We start from the raw sequence: 16,711 nt of genomic DNA, 5'->3' as shown, positions 1-16,711 counted from the left end.
TGTGTGTGTGTGTGTGTGTGTAGACGCTTGAAGACATGTGTCAACATTTCCGCAAAACCCTTCTTACAAAGTTTCAAGAACCAGGATTAAGTGGCGAATTTGCGAACGAATCTAATTAGCGCGAACACGAAATTAGACTAACTGCAACAGATACAGAGGAACCGAACTCGAGCGAATGCAACGGGATGAAACCTTACTATAATATCTGTTGATCCACTGTGGACATGGGACAGCGGGTGGTCAAATATTTAACAATGAAATTCGTCAAATAGCTTTGCAGTTGAGACGTTATTTTATTTTCGCTCACAGTTTCGGCTATTCATTACGCAATCTTCAGGCCCCATATGCATCTGTCAAAAACAATCGATTTTGGCATAGGCCTACTGGGACAATATGTTTCTGGATGCTGGGAAGAAGTATCTCAAGTGCATCCTTCGAAGACTTCTGGACATCCAGAAATATATGACCCCAGCATTACTACCGCAATGAGCTGCCCAAACCGGTGGCGAAAATAAAAAAAAAGTCTCAATTGCAATGCTGTTTGCAGCGATTTGCATCTCATTTTATATATCTTGATTTGCACAGTATGCATGTAGATGCATTGTGGAAAATAAATTATATAACAATTATATTACAACAGACCTTCGAACTTACATTAACGTAGAAGTCACGTAACTGCGAGATGCTAAGTTTTTAATGCGACTATTTACCGACGAAGTTTGTAGGATTCTGGGATATTCTTGCAATGCTCGCGCTCGTAAGCAACGATCAGTTGCGCGACATGCTATTAATCGTCGCCAAAGCGTCACTCGAAACATCATAACCGAACTGAAAGATGAATTCAAAGGAAAGCAGCTGACTTTTGCTTCTTTTTTATCACTAATTAACAACTACTTTCATTCGTTAACTACGCATGACTGTATGTCAGTATGTCTGCATCACGTTAGTGTTTACTTCGATGCCGGCGACATCAACGAAGCACGCCTTGCAAGCAACGCCACCCGTTTGAGGCATAGTATCTCTGAAGCAATTCTACATTTCAATTGTTATCACCAAAATAATGTGTTTTTAAAGTTTATTATAAATTATCATTGTTTTATCTTAATTTTTAATCCACTTCTGAAGAATTTGCTTAGTTCTATGTTGTTTTTGCTCCTGACTGGGTAATCAAAGATGCTATGAGTAGAAGTAGATTGTCATTGTATGTTTTTGTAAAGTGCGCGCGTTTTATGATTGTTCACTATTTCTGCAGAATTTAAATTGTGTTGCGATGGATGAAAGTAAAATGGTAAATACTGGTGATAAGAGACCTGAGTGTGTGAAAACACAGTTATTTCGAAGAACCATGGAAAGCATTTTTAAAGGAATTTGCAAGGATATCGAGTAAGCCAACTCAATGCATATTTCAAACAGAGTTCAAGCTTCAACACCTGTTTCATGTTAACTTAGCCCAAAATGTTGTACGAACAATATTCGCACCTGTTGCTGCCAGTTTCTGTCATTGCCTCAAACTAGAACTCATTCCTGCCTCCATATGGCTTGTCTGTTTTGTTATTTACCATTGCTAGCTACGTCCACCAGTCTTGTTTCCCCAGCGGATATGTTATTTTCGATATAAAGTACCTATCGTGAATGCTTTGCATTTAATCAGTTTCGCGTAGTTAGTAATACACTGACTAGTTTCTTAGATGAACCAGTTGATGTATAGTTTAATAGTATCAAATAACGAGAGTCGTAAGTAAAGTCCGGTTACAAGGCAAATGTTTTGTCATTCAGTGCCAATATTATCATAGATCTCCTTAGAGACTTTCTGCCTGAAGGCTACGTATTCAGCGCACTTTTGTGATCAAAATATGTAACTGTTTTTTGGGGCATCGTTAATGGAAAATATGTTTTATACATTTGTACTTATGCCACATTTGTGAGAAACATTTCGCATAGAATGTGTGTTCATTTCCTTACACACCGATAGCGTAGTAATTCATTCGGCTTCACTACCTGTGATTATTTCCGTTGTTGGTTTCGAAATGCAGTGTAGACATTTTAGCTCAAGCCGCCTCCGGCCCCAAGCCTTCCTCCTCAGTTCGTGATTTGATTGATTGATTCATTCATCCCATGGATCACTTACGGTTATACGATGGTTATGGGGTAAGGCAATTGTAATATACAATAAAAGTTATAACCGCAATTTACAGGTTAAACAAAAATTACAATTAATAGAGAATAACAGATTGTGTAAACACCCTGAGTTATCTGGAATTTCAACACAAATATCTTTAATAGTTACAATTGAAATTGGACATGGACTAACAGAAATTGATTTAAAGACTTAGAATTTTGTTTCTAGAGATTCGTTAGCAAAACATAAGCAATGGTATAATAATAGTTATTTTAATTAAACTGTCATTTGTATTGTTGATCGATTTATCTGAGGCCCACTGGATGATAATTACATATGTACATTTTATACTATTTTACACAACTTTTATTACAGTTATACCAGTATTTATTTATTTATTTTTTATTTATTTATTGTATTTTTTTGCATGGAGACACTAACTGGTGTCTTTTGCAAACGTCATAGCATTTTTTTACAAGTTTAGTACAGTCATATATACATATGTGATTACATATACATGATACAAATGTACCATTGTACCTAATAAGGCACAATATTGGGTGTTACATCGTACCTATTATAAATATTCAGATTTTACATACAATAATTTATTTTAGTTTAATATTAATATTCACTTAAAGAATATAAACTTGGTAGAAAGGAAACCACACTAGATACAGGTAGGCCTACAGAACAAGAATTTTAACAGGGACTCGATGCTAACTCCTGGAATAAGTGGCCAATTCATCTACATATACATAGATACTCTGCAAGCCACCCTAAGGTACATGGTGGAGGATACTCTGTACCACTACTTGTCTCTTCCTCTCCTGTTCCGCTCACAAATTGAGCGAGGGAAAAATTACTGTCTGTACGCCTCCATATGAGCCCTAATTTCTCATATCTTACCTTCGTGGCATGATCTATGTTGGTGGCAGCAGAATCGTTTGGCAGTTGGCTTCAAATGCTGGTTCTCTCAGAGTTCCTGAAGCATCTCCATAACACTTACATGTTGTTCAAACCGACCAGTACCAAATCTAGCAGTCCGCCTCTGAATTGCTTCAATGTCTTTCTTCAATCCGACCTGGCATGGATCCCAAACATTCGAGCAGCAGGCCTACTCAAGAATAGGTCACACTAGTGTCCTTTATGCTCTCTCCTTTACAGGTGAACCACTCTTTCCTAAAATTCTCCCAATAAACTGAAGTTGATCAGTTCCCATCCCTACCACAGTTTTCACATTCTTGGTCCACCTCCTATCACTTTGCAACGTTACGCCCATATATTTAAATGACTTGACAGTGTCAAAGTAAATGCTGGAAATACTGTATATGAACATTACAGGTTTTTCCTTCCTATTCATCTGCATTAGCTTACCGTTTTCCACATTTCGAGCTATCTGCCATTCATCACACCACCTGGAAATTTTGTCTAAGTCATCTTGTAGCATCCTACAATCACTCAACTTCAAACACCTTATCATATGCCACAGCATCATCAGCAAACAACCACAGAATGCTGCCCAACCTGTCCGCCAAATCATTTATGTATATAGAGAACAATAGCAGTCCTATCTCACTTCCCTAGGGCACTGCTGATAATTCCCTTGTCTCTGATGAACACTCACCGCTGAGGACAACATACTGAGTTCTGTTATTTAAGAAGTGTTTGAGACGCTCACATAGCTGTGAGCTTATTCTATATGCTCGTACTTTCATTAACTGCCTGCAGTGGGGGACTGTGTCAAATGCTTTCCAGAAATCTAGAAATGTGGAATCTGCCTGTTGCCCTTCATCCATAGTTCTCATTATATCAGGTGGAGAAATGTAGGGTCCCCCTGAATAGGTCAGGCATGCACTACACGCAGGAAGAGGCTACAAGGGTAGCGGAGTACATGTGGTGTGCACATGTGGGTTTGTTAGGTTAGAGAATTCCCTCCCTAGGCCTGACAAGACGCCTTCTGAGACGCGGCAATGTAGGAGTAGGCAAAATGCAACAGGGAATAACATTAATGTGCTAATAGTAAACTGCAGGAGCGTCACACTGCCCACATAGTACTAGGGACAGAAAGTTGGCTGAAACCAGATGTAAACAGTAATGAAATTCTAAACTCGGATTGGAATGTATGCCACAGAGACAGGCTGGACAGTGAAGGAGGAGGCGTGTTTATAGCGATAAGTGCAGTAGTATCGAAGGAAATTGACGGAGATCAGAAATGTGAAATAATTTAGGTGAAGGTCACGGTTAAAGCAGGCTCAGACATGGTAATTGGATGTCTCTATAGGCCCTCTGGATCAGCAGCTGTTGTGGCTGAGCACCTGAAGGATAATTTGGAAAATATTCCGAGTAGATTTCCCCACCATGTAATAGTTCTGGGTGGAGATTTTAATTTGCCCTATATAGACTGGGAGACTCAAACGTTCATAACGGGTGACAGGGACAAAGAATCCACTGAAATTTTTTAAGTGCCTTATCTGAAAAGTACCTTGAGCAGTTAAACAAAGAACCGACTCGTGGCGATAACATATTAGACCTTCTGGTGACAAACAGACCCAAACTATTTGAAACAGTTAACGCAGAACGAGTAATCGGCGATCATAAAGCAGTTACTGCATCGATGATTTCAGCCGTAAGTAGAAATATTAAAAAAGGTAGGAAGATTTTTCTGTTTAGCAAAAGTGACAAAAAGCAGATTTCAGAATACCTGACGGCTCAACACAAAAGTTTTGTCTCAAGTACAGATAGTAATGAGGATCAGTGGACAAAGTTCAAAACAATCGTACAATATGCGTTAGATGAGTAAGTGCCAAGAAAGATCGTAAGAGATGGAAAAGAGCCACTGTGGTACAACAGCCGAGTTAAAAAACTGCTGCGGAAGCAAAGGGAACTTCACAGTAAACATAAACATAGCCAAAGCCTTGCAGACAAACAAAAATTATGCGAAGTGAAATGTAGTGTGAGGAGGGCTATGCGAGAGGCGTTCAATGAATTCGAAAGTAAAGTTCTATGTACTGACTTGGCAGAAAATCCTAAGAATTTTTGGTCTTATGTGAAAGCGGTAGGTGGATCAAAACAAAATGTCCAGACACTCTGAGACCAAAATGATACTGAAATACTAAATGTCTTTTTCCAAAGCTGTTTCACAGAGGAAGACTGCACTGTAGTTCCTTCTCTAGATTGTCGCACAGATGACAAAATGTTAGATATCGAAATAGACGACAGAGGGATAAAGAAACAATTAAAATTGCTCAAAAGAGGAAAGGCCGCTGTACCTGATGGGATACCAGTTCGATTTTACACAGAGTACGCGAAGGAACTTGCCCCCCCTTCTTGCAGCGGTGTACCGTAGGTCTCTAGATGAGCGTAGCGTTCCAAAGGATTGGAAAAGGGCACAGGTCACCTCCGTTTTCAAGAAGGCACATCGAACAGATGTGCAGAACTATAGACCTGTATCTCTTTTAACGTCAATCAGTTGTAGAATTTTGGAACACGTATTATGTTCGAGTATAATGACTTTTCTGGAGACTAGAAATCTACTCTGTAGGAATCAGCATGGGTTTCAAAAAAGACGATCGTGTGAAACCCAGCTCGCACTATTCGTCCACGAGACTCAGAGGGCCATAGACACGGGTTCCCAGGTAGATGCCGTGTTTCTTGACTTCCGCAAGGCGTTCGATACAGTTCCCCACAGTCGTTTAATGAACAAAGTAAGAGCATATGGACTATCAGACCAATTGTGTGATTGGATTGAGGAGTTCCTAGATAACAGAACGCAGCATGTCATTTTCAATGGAGAGATGCCTTCTGGAGTAAGAGTGATTTCAGGTGTGCCGCAGGGGAGTGCCGTAGGACCGTTGCTATTCACAATATACATAAATGACCTTGTGGATGACATCGGAAGTTCACTGAGGCTTTTTGCGGATGATGCTGTTGTATATCGAGAGGTTGTAACAATGGAAAATTGTACTGAAATGCAGGAGGATCTGCAGCGAATTGACGCATGGTGCAGGGAATGGCAATTGAATCTCAATTTAGACAAGTGTAATGTGCTGCAAATACATAGGAAGAAAGATCCCTTATCATTTAGCTACAATATAGCAGGTCAGCAACTGGAAGCAGTTAATTCCATAAATTATCTAGGAGGACACATTAAGAGTGATTTAAAATGGAATGATCATATAAAGTTAATTGTCGGTAAAGCAGATGCCTCACTGAGATTCATTGGAAGAATCCTATGGAAATGCAATCCGAAAACAAAGGAAGTAGGTTACAGTATGTTTCTTCGCCCACTGCTTGAATACTGGTCAGCAGTGTGGGATCCGTACCAGATAGGGTTGTTAGAAGCGATAGAGAAGATCCAACGGAGAGCAGCGTGCTTCATTACAGGATCATTTAGTAATCGCGAAAGTGTTACGGAGATGATAGATAAACTCCAGGAGAGACGCTCAGTAGCTCGGTACGGGCTTTTGTTGAAGTTTCGAGAACATACCTTCACCGAGGAGTCAAGCAGTATCTTGCTATCTCCTACGTATATCTCGTGAAGAGACCATGAGGATAAAATCAGAGAGATTAGAGCCCACATAGAGGCATGCCGACAATCCTTCTTTCCACGAACAATACGAGACAGGAATAGAAGGGAGATCCGATAGAGGTACTCAAGGTACCCTCCGCCACACACAGTCAGGTAGCTTGCGGAGTATGGATGTAGATGTAGATGTAGAAATTGCAAGCTGAGTTTTACATGAGCGATGATTTCTAAAACCATGCTGATTTGTGGACATAAACTTCCTTGCCTCAAGAAAGTTTATTATATTCAAACTGAGAACGTGTTCAAGGATTCTGCAGAAAATAGAAGTTAGGGATATTGGTCTGTAATTTTGTGGGTCCATTCTTTTACCTCCCTTATATACTAGAGTCACCCGTGCTTTTTCCAGTCACTTGGGGCTTTGCGGTGGGTGAGAGATTCACGATAAGTGCAAGATAGATAAGCAGCTAATGACGTAGTGTAGTGTTTTCAAATCTCTATGTTGCTTCTCTATGCAAGGTATGCTTATTTCTATATTGTCCATATGGGAGTTTGTCCAACAGTCAAATGATGGTATGTTTGTTTCTCCTGCATGAACGATTTTTTGAACATGAAATTTAAAACTTCGGCCTTCATTTTGCTATCTTCAACTGCGTACCAGACTGGTCAACAAAGGACTGAATGGAAGCCTTAGACTCGCTGAGCAATTTTACATACGACAAGAATTTTCTCGGGTTCTTTGCCAGATCTTTTCCTAAGGTGTGACTGTGGTAGTTGCTGTATGCTTTGCGCATATATCTTTTCACAGACACACAAATCTCTACAAACCTTTTGAACCTAAAGTGCAACAGACTCTGCTTCCTCAGCATCTTATGAATTTCATTATTAAACCCTGGTGGGTGTTTTCCATCTTTTATCCACTTACTAGGCACGTAACTCTCCAGGCCACGATTTACAGTCTGCTTAAACTGTGTCCATAATTCCTTTACATCCATCTTACTGGTGCTAAGTGATGCCAGTTCACTGTCTAAGTAAGATGTTAATAACTGCTTCTCTGCTATATCTAGCAGGAACACTCTCCCAGCTTTCTTGACTTATTTATTATGTTTCATATCATTATAGCAACTATCGTAGTTGCTATTAAGACATCATGATCACTAATCCCTGTGTCTATACTGACATTGTCGATGAGGTCTGGCCTGCTTGTAGCTACGAGGTCCAAGATATTTCCATTGTGTGTGTGCTGCCAAACTAACTGCTCAAAACAGTTTTCAGAAACTGCAATGAATCCATAGAGATCCCAGTCTATACTCGGCAGGTTAATCACTTGCAACCAGTATTGCATGATCTGAGTATTTACGCACTATTGACCATAGACTTTCTTTGAATGACTCTAGAACTGCCACAGCGGAATCAGGTAGCCGGTAAAAACATCCAACAATTAACTTAGTTTAAGCCAACAGCTCTTATATGCGACCAGACAACTTCACTGTCACACTCAACAATGACATCAATAGAGAAAATATTTTTGTCAACAGAAATGAAAACTTCCCCTGCTATGGCCTCTAATCTTTCTTTCCGATATGTGTTCCACGAATCATTAAATATGTCAGAGCTTTCCACTTCAGATGTTAGCCAGCTCTCAGTCCCAAGAATAATTGGAGCACGAGAACTTTCCTGGAGGGCCAGTAAATTCTGGGACTTGACTACGAATACTTCGACAGTTTACTGATAAAATTGTAACAGACAAAGTGACTTTATTTTGAAAGCAGTTTGACATCCTTTGGTGTGAATCGAGTGGCGAGATTCATTAGAGCATTTCAAACTACCGCCTAGCCTAAAAATTCCTCATGTGCACTCCACAAGTACTCTGCTACCGGAGTTGCTTCTTCCTTTGTGTGTTGCGCCTCTGACCTACCAAGGGGAGTCCTACAAATACCCACACGATAACGCAGGTCCAGAAATCTGCAGCCAAGACCATCACAGAGTTGATTTGGTTGAGACCCTACTTTTGGCTCCAAACCAAAGGACCCAGATCAACTCTGGGAACAATGCTGCAAATTACAAGCTCTGCTTGCACCCTGCAGGTAAGGTCAGGAGTCTTCACCACCGCTGCTAGCTGCCTGTACGGACTGGATCACCTCGGATTACATGGGACTGGTGTCATTGGTGCTGACGTGAGCCACAATTTGTAGGTGACTGCAACCTGCGTGCTTGATAGCAGACATCAAGGCCGCACACACATTCCTGATGAGGCCTCCTGGCAGACATACTGAGTGCACATTGGCTTTCTTTCCAGCCCTGAACACTATCTGCCTAAGGGGCTCCATAATGCACCTAACATTGGAGCTCCCAATAACCAGTAAACCCTTCTGCCCGTGTGCCTGCTCAGACCCTGTGAAGGAGTGGCCACCTGTCCACTCACAGGGTGAATGGGTGAGATCAGGCGGCCAGTCTCCACATTGGCCCTCCGCATCGAGTGACGCGGACGCATTACCACTCGCCCTGCCGTGAGGACGGATCCACCATGTTGTGTGAACTAGGAGATACCTTGGAAGCAGAGCCCATGGACAAAAAAAGTGGCACCTGAGGTGTCGCATGTGATGCACCAGATTCTCCACCACATTACATTCCAAGGCAGCAGCCTAATGGTGACTGACCGTAGCCAACAGCATGTTCAGTAGTTCGCGAACTGTGGCCAGATCATCCAGCATCCACACACAGCATGCACACATCCTACCCATCCTAGCAAGACTTCGTTTCTGTCTGGAAACAACAATTTGATCCCACTATGTCAGTGCACATTTCGAAGGTCCAGATCCATATCTGGGGTCTGCTGTCAGGTAGGCCTTTGCACTGAAGACACCTGGTAGTGTTCCTTCCCAGTATTCAAAAGTCATTAGCCACAATGTGGTGACACCTTGTCGCAGTGTAGCAATCAACATAGATGTGTACATGAAACACCCATTCAGAAGACGTTGATATGGACCCAGAATCATGCATGCAGTTTTTCATCTACAAAACCCAAGTTATGTACTTCTACAGAACTCTTCTGTCCATCCACACCATGAATCGTGTCTGATTAACCGATGGCCAGAAATGGAAGATTACTTTGCTTTTATGACTGCAGTATGACTATAAACTGAGATGGTTACTGTATGTACAGCAGCTCAATACAACTGATACGCAGAAATTAAGTTCCCTGCGCTTTCTCGAAAACTTTTCTTTGCTAGAAAATCAACAGGCTCTAGTAAAACTTTACTAATCATTCACGTAACTCAATTAGACTATGGCTGTATAGCTTTCAGGTCAGCAGCCCTATGCATCACAGTTGAGTCCGCCTTGCTACTGGAGTGTTCTGCATGAACACTGTCTATTGTCTCCTTGTAGAAGCAGTTATTGTACTCTAAAGACACGCCACCAAGAACTCACAATTAATTGTATGGTTAAGGTTTACTGCATGCCAAAACAATTCTGTTACACAATGCTCCACCTCAGTCCAAACATAAACTCCAAATCTTACATGACTATTCTGTCTGTGTCCTTATCACATTCAATACATTCTATTGACTTTTTTCTTTTTGGTATCCTCTCCTATAGTTGAGGTGACATAAACAGATCTCTGGGCTGTTACAGTGGGCTGGGTGTGGCCACTTTGTGTGCCTGCCTCAACCAACTGTGTAACACAACTTTGGAAACATCTCTTTGGTAGCATCTCTGTATTGTTGCAGTTCTATAGAAGATTGTTCTTTTGTTGCAGCCATTTGTGTTTTGCAGTTGAAGGCTAGCAACAGCACTGCTAGCTGTTGGGCGTAATCATATGCCGAGTCGACTACAGTTTCAGTGAAGAGGGTTGGGAGTGACAGAGCACATCTTCTGCCCCAGCTCTTATTTTGGAAGAACTGTTAGTCACACTCTTCCTCACATCACTCTAACTTCACCTCTGCACATTCCTTATCTTCTTTTAAGACTATTCTCACTTCACTGTTTTCTGTAAGCCATTCCTTGTGACAATGTCGCAGCTCTTGACCAGACTCTATCTATATTACTCGCAAAACTATTTGACTTGCCAATGGATTATGAGGATAAAGGGCCTAATAATTATGATCTTCAGACCCTTGGAACCCTGTCATCATCATCATCACTTTATCAGATATGTGTGAGCACAAACTTTTTGGGCTCCTCACATACTAAATGGTCAAGATGCTTTAGGAGCTAGCTTTTGTGAAGTACAAAAGATCCAGTACTCTGGATAATAATTCTGAATTTAAATTTATCAAAAATTCGAATGAAAGCATTGTAAACCGCTATTTTAACGCAAGGGAATGACATTGCTGTGACACTGAGTTGCCTCGACTGTGTGTTCGAGATACTCCTACAAAATGCCTTCATTATCTACGAGGCAGAGTAGATGTGATTTTCAGAAACCTGAATCAAAGGAGATGTATTTCACCAATGAAATTCGTCTTTTTCAACTTCCTAAATTACATTGCCCTTCATGCAGTCCGCCCTCTGTTGATGTTTTAAGTCTGCTTTTTCAACAACTGAGGTTGTATTGAACAGCTATTATGTACACATAAATCACAGAAAATAATAGACCCTGACTTTTCTTGAACAAAATGGAAACGAAGACTTCCGTAGGTATATCGTGCCAATTAAGCACTGTTGAGATTCACTGAATAAATCAGACATTGACTTGGTAGGCCATTGTAAATTTGTCTGACTGGGAAGCAGATGAATTCAAACCATTCTCTCAGAGCATGCTCATGCCATTGGTTTGCTCACAGGAGGCAAACAGAAATTTATGGCAGGATTACAAGATGCTTTCTCCATTGAATCTGCTCTGGCTGGTGTGGGAGAGGACAAGGTGTGTGCACCACAGCCTACTGTGAAGGCTAGGTTCATCTCCTGATGCTGCTGGTGGTAGAGAAGTTATTGTCCTTCTTCTACTACTTCTTTTTCTTCTTCTTTTCCTCCTCCTTGTGCTGATGGGGGTTGCAACAAATGTACGAGGGCTATCCACAAAGTACATTACGTTTTGGAATTAAAAAAACATAAAGTATTGGAAATTTTTTTTATTATATACAGATGAAAGCCACACTTAAATACTACTTTTCTACATAGTTGCCATTTAAATTAAGGCACTTACCGTAGCGATGGGCGAGCTTGGAAATCCCTCCGTCGTAAAATTCGGCGGCCTGAGCCTTCAACCACGTGGTTACCTCTTCTTGAAGCTGTGCATCGTCATCAAAACACTGCATAGCCAACCACTTCTTCATTGCTGGGATTAAGTGGAAGTCGCTCGGTGCCAGGTCGGGACTGTACAGCGGATGAGGAAACAACTCCCACTTAAAAGATTCGAGAACTTCACGAGTGGCATTTGCCATGTGGGCCCGGGCGTTGTCGTGAATCAGCAAGATCTTTGAGCCCAACTTTCCCCTGCGCTTGTTTTGTATTGCTCTTCTGAGGTTGTGCAGAGTTTGGCAATACCTTTGAGAGTTTATTGTAGTGCCTCTTTCCAGGAAATTGGCAAAAATCTTATTTCTACCGGGTTACTGATAAACCACGTGGTTGAAGGCGCAGGCGGCCGAATTTTATGATGAAGGAATTTCCAAGCTTGTCCATCGCTACAATAAGTGCCTTAATTTAAATGGCAACTATGTAGAAAAGTAGTATTTAAGTGTGGCTTTCATCTGTATATAATAAAAAAAATTTCCAATACTTTATTTATTTTTAATTCCAAAACGTAATGTACTTTGTGGATAGCCCTCATAGCAAGGACTGATAAGGGCTTTCATGCAAAATGCAGTAGCCTGGTGTGCAATGACTGCTACGGTGGGGTGGAAGAGTCATTCTTTGGGTTTTCAGGATGGTGTTTGTTTCTCGTCTCTTGATTCGTCAGGCAGCAGCTGGACCTCCTTGACAGGTGGTCCTGTCAGGATGACAGCAGACTGGTGGAGGTTGGAATGACAACAGTTGAAGACTCAGTGACTCGCTGATTTGACCGACCAATGCTGTGATCACCTGCGTGGTCAGATGGCCAGCATTTATGTGTGCCCAAGCAGACCTGTTGTGGCTGCTAAAGTCACTTATGCCACATGCCAAAGTACCGACTGGCTTTGTTAAACATCTGGGCAGTAGAGCGCAGGCAGACAGCGATACCCAATGACGGCCATGGTTTAAACGTTGCATCAGCATATTGTCATAAGTGGCCCAGTTTACCATGCAAAGCCCATCTCTCTAGGTTTGTGCGCCGGCCTGTGTGGCCGTGCGGTTCCAGGCGCTTCAGTCTGGAACCGCGTGACTGCTGCAGTCGCAGGTTCGAATCCTGCCTCGGGCATGGATGTGTGTGATGTCCTTAGGTTAGTTAGGTTTAAGTAGTTCTAAGTTCTAGGGGACTGATGACCACAGATGTTAAGTCCCATAATGCTCAGAGCCATTTGAACCATTTCTCTAGGTTTGTGCCTTTATAAAAGGGCCTGCAGGGGCTCCGATCTCGGAATGGTGTTGGCTGTTATAGTGATAAAAAGGAGATCAATGCAGAATTGATAGGAGCAGATCTCAACTTTTTTTTTTCTTCAATTTGTGGCATAAATATTCTGTCGTGCCATTAGATACAGGTTAAAAAGGAAGTATAGTAGCATGCTGAATTCCATTCTGGGAGCAAGTGTGAAGATGCTTTGAAGTAAACTGTAACAAGAGTTTGTGGGTTTCCTTCAATAGAAATGGGGTTGTGATAGCAACGGTAGTATTTTACATTGTGGTCTGTTGCATTTTTATAAGATATGGGAAATAAGGATGTGTATCTGCAAAAATCACACTGTGGCTCCATCGATATGGCCTGCAAAATCCACATACTGTTCATTTAATTTAAAATAAGGAAATTTTGTTACCTCAGTTCACAGATGTTCATCAAAAATTGATGTGAGTTACAAATTTTTCCTCTATTTTTTGGATCAAAATGACGGTCCATTTTGGAATGTGGGTCATTTTCACAAACTGGTATCATTAGAAAAGCGATTAAAAGTTGGTAACCAAAGTAACTTTACCCAAGTGGCACGATGGTAGCGATGGAATTCATAAGTTGCTGTAATAATACTTTGTTTATTAACCACAGATAACTCAGCACAGCTTTAGACGACACTGGAGAGTACAAGTGAAGAGTCTATCTTGACACTGTGCAGAGAGTGACCACTATGCCAAAGTCCACAATTGTCAGAAGTGGTGATGAACTGGGAGATACTGTGGATGATCAGTGGCACCGTACCATGAGGCTGTGAGCTGGTGTACCATAAAGGTGCAGCTCCATGTGCAGGTGTGGCTGATGGATGTCCAGCAGCTGATGGTCTCGGCGAAGGCAGGAGATGCCACTGTCTGATGGATAGCAGTAGGGGCATGTGTTGTGGTCTGAAGCGTAGGCTCGAAGCAACTGATGGTCAGTCTGGAGACAGGAGTGGAAATGGTTGCCAAGAGGCTGAGTAATGGCTTAAGTACCCGTCAGCGTTGGAATATAGGTGTGGCGTCACATGGACACATGACTGTGAGGATGCAAATAGGTGCAGCTGCAGCACATTACAGCAAACTGCATGCCACAGCAGGATCAGCACGGCTTGCAGCTCCAGGCGCTGTGGCGACTACAGGAGGCTTTGCGATAAACAGCCTTGCAAATCTTTTGTTGACAACGTTCCAAAGTAAAGCAGGAGCCTTGCCTGGCCCTCAGTGCACATTTGTAAGTGTGGTGGGTGAATATGCAGTTGTCTGCCACTGCATATAGTTCAGTTTTATTCAGTTTGGTGTCACTGGAAAAGTAAAAGTATCAACTCTGTTATCAAAGTATTAAAATGCTGGAATCATGGATAAAAGTATTTACAAATCTGTAAAGAAAGTTGTTTCTAAAGATTTTGCAAATTTTAGGTACTGTTGTTGTTGTTGTTGGTTTTTTTTAAAAAATCACGTGTTCCGCCATCTTAATTTTTGTTTCACGTAATGCCAATTATCATACTTTTCAACAACAACAACAAAATTAGAAGGATGTTTGTTCTGCTTAATGATTTAAAACTCATCATCATCAGTGTTCTGCCAAAAGGCAGTTTTCACATGATAGTTCTCCAGCTGTCCGATCTTCTGCCATCCTCTTCAGGTCTGCATAATTTCCTCTTCCTTTTATGTCATCTATCATCTTGTATCTCCTTCTTCCTCTCAGTCTTCTCCCACAAACCAATCCTTCCAAAGCATCTGCTAGCAAGCACTTCCTTCTCAATGAATGTCCCAACCAGTTCTTTTTCCTTCCTCTTGCAACCTTCAGCACACACAGTCTCTGACCAACCCTTTCCAATACTCTTTCATTACTCACTCTTTCCATCCAGCTTATTCTCTCAGTTCTCCTCCAAATTCATGTCTCAAATGCTTCTAACCTTTTTTCATCCTCATGTCTCAGTGTCCACATTTCTGCCCCATATAGTGCCACACTCCAGACAAGAAATTTGCCAAGCCTATTCCTAATTTGCCACATAAGTGTCTCCTCTTTCTGTTAAATGCCTCCTTCGCTATGGCAATTCGAGTTTTTGCCTCCTGGTAACATCTCAAGTCTTCAGTTATTGTGCTTCCAAGATATTTCAAAGCACTTACTTGGTTAATGGTAGATTGTCCTATTTTAATATTGGACAGTCTGTGTCTTGTACTGATGACCATACTCTGTTTTTGCTGTGTTTATTTGCATCCCATATTTTACACAAGCTTCATTCAGATCTTTCAGCATGTTATTCACTATCTGCTCACTTTTTGCCACTAATACCATGTCATCAGCAAATCTTATACCCCCTCAGGGGCTCAGCATTTGTTTGCTGAGTACGGGCTTGGTGACCCCGAGGTTCTTGAGGTGGGGACTGGTAAGTGCCACCAGTCCTCTGTCACCGTAAGCTCTGGTCATACTTCAGCGACCACCGTGCAGCGCAGCGGTGGAATGTTGTCCGTTTCGGAGAACGGGGGGTCTTGGCTTCACCGCCTGGACTGCGAGGAAGGTACCCACCTCTCTAAAAAAAACCTCGACCTCAAGGTGTGCTACGAGCTGAGGAGGTGAATGGCTGTTTGGGGTGAAACAGTCTTTAGCGAGCAACCTCTGGGGTACCTGCCGCACCCCAGTTGAATCAGGGTTGCTCAGGCATGCAGGGCTCTGCCTGGGTCGACGGTTGTTTCCCTAGTGTCTCGTGAGATCCTTATGGAACTGTCTCATGAAACTACTACTCCTGACGGGATGGGTGTACTGTCAGGCAACACCTACAACCACTGCTCAAAGAGAGCTCAGTTGGCGAGTCCTCCCAAAAATAAGTTTCCTAGTAATAGTAACAGGGCATTAGTGTGCCATAACACTTTCATTGTAATCTAGCAAAACGGGGGAAGCTTTGAAAAGATATCCCCTTCCTATATTAACAAGGCATTGGAAGGTATTGCTGGCTCTCGGGTCATTCCATGTCAAGTCACAAGTCACCCAGGCCTTGACACCAACCATGTCAGATTTTGATGAAACTTGGTACAATTACTTCTTTTATCATCCTGAAAGCACGTGTAACATTTTTTGGCTCTATCTCTTATAGTTTTTTTTATAAATTTTTAAAGTTTTTAGATTTGGCATTGTTTCAGCAGTCGGAAATCGTAACTTAAACGTGTCCTCACAACTAAAAAAATTTGTATGTTAAAGAATACTCAAGATATCAGTATGAAATTTTGGAATAAGTTTGTGTATTATATCTAAATGTTAAAAGAAATACCATAAAGATATATTAAAATCTTCCAAATGAAAAAAAATTACAAGTAGTTGTTGGTGTTTTTTTTTGTGGTTTTTTCTTTCTTTCTTTCTTTTTTTTTTTTTACAAAAACTGCAATATCTAGAGTCTTAGACCTGATAGAAAGCTCAAATTTGTTTTAAAATACTCTTAATTGTATAGGCTATTAGATAAAAGAAAAATTATGTTGGCTTTTTAACCTGTTCAATAGTTATCTAATTTTTTTATATAATATTAATTATATTTTAAAAATAAAAAGTACCAAGTGACTTAGACACCAAAAAT

General features: G+C 41.3%; 2 protein-coding genes across 5 annotated transcripts in view; one reads left to right on the top strand and one right to left on the bottom strand.

The window, feature by feature from the left end:
- LOC126262847 (leucine-rich PPR motif-containing protein, mitochondrial) overlaps positions 1-949 on the bottom strand; it is a 165,590-nt gene extending 164,641 nt beyond the window's left edge. The window contains exon 1 of one of the 3 annotated variants that reach the window (XM_049959713.1): positions 655-949. In XM_049959713.1, the coding sequence (XP_049815670.1) occupies positions 655-821 (167 nt within the window). In that variant the 5' untranslated portion in view covers positions 822-949. The remainder of the gene's footprint in view (positions 1-654) is intronic. The other 2 variants (XM_049959715.1, XM_049959714.1) reach the window with 2 other exon arrangements.
- A 244-nt stretch (positions 950-1,193) lies between these two features.
- Positions 1,194-16,711, top strand: part of LOC126262672 (uncharacterized) — a 69,962-nt gene continuing 54,444 nt past the window's right edge. Inside the window, exon 1 of one of the 2 annotated variants that reach the window (XM_049959445.1) lies at positions 1,194-1,383. In XM_049959445.1, coding sequence (XP_049815402.1) covers positions 1,271-1,383 — 113 coding nt within the window. In that variant the 5' untranslated portion in view covers positions 1,194-1,270. Of the gene's footprint in view, positions 1,384-2,122; positions 2,149-16,711 lie in introns of those variants that run through there. The other variant, XM_049959446.1, reaches the window with a different exon arrangement.

Source organism: Schistocerca nitens, chromosome 6 (genome assembly GCF_023898315.1).
Source record: "Schistocerca nitens isolate TAMUIC-IGC-003100 chromosome 6, iqSchNite1.1, whole genome shotgun sequence".
NCBI lineage: Eukaryota > Metazoa > Arthropoda > Insecta > Orthoptera > Acrididae > Schistocerca > Schistocerca nitens.
Note: the sequence above shows the minus strand (reverse complement) of the source record. Positions and strands in the feature narration are given on the sequence as shown.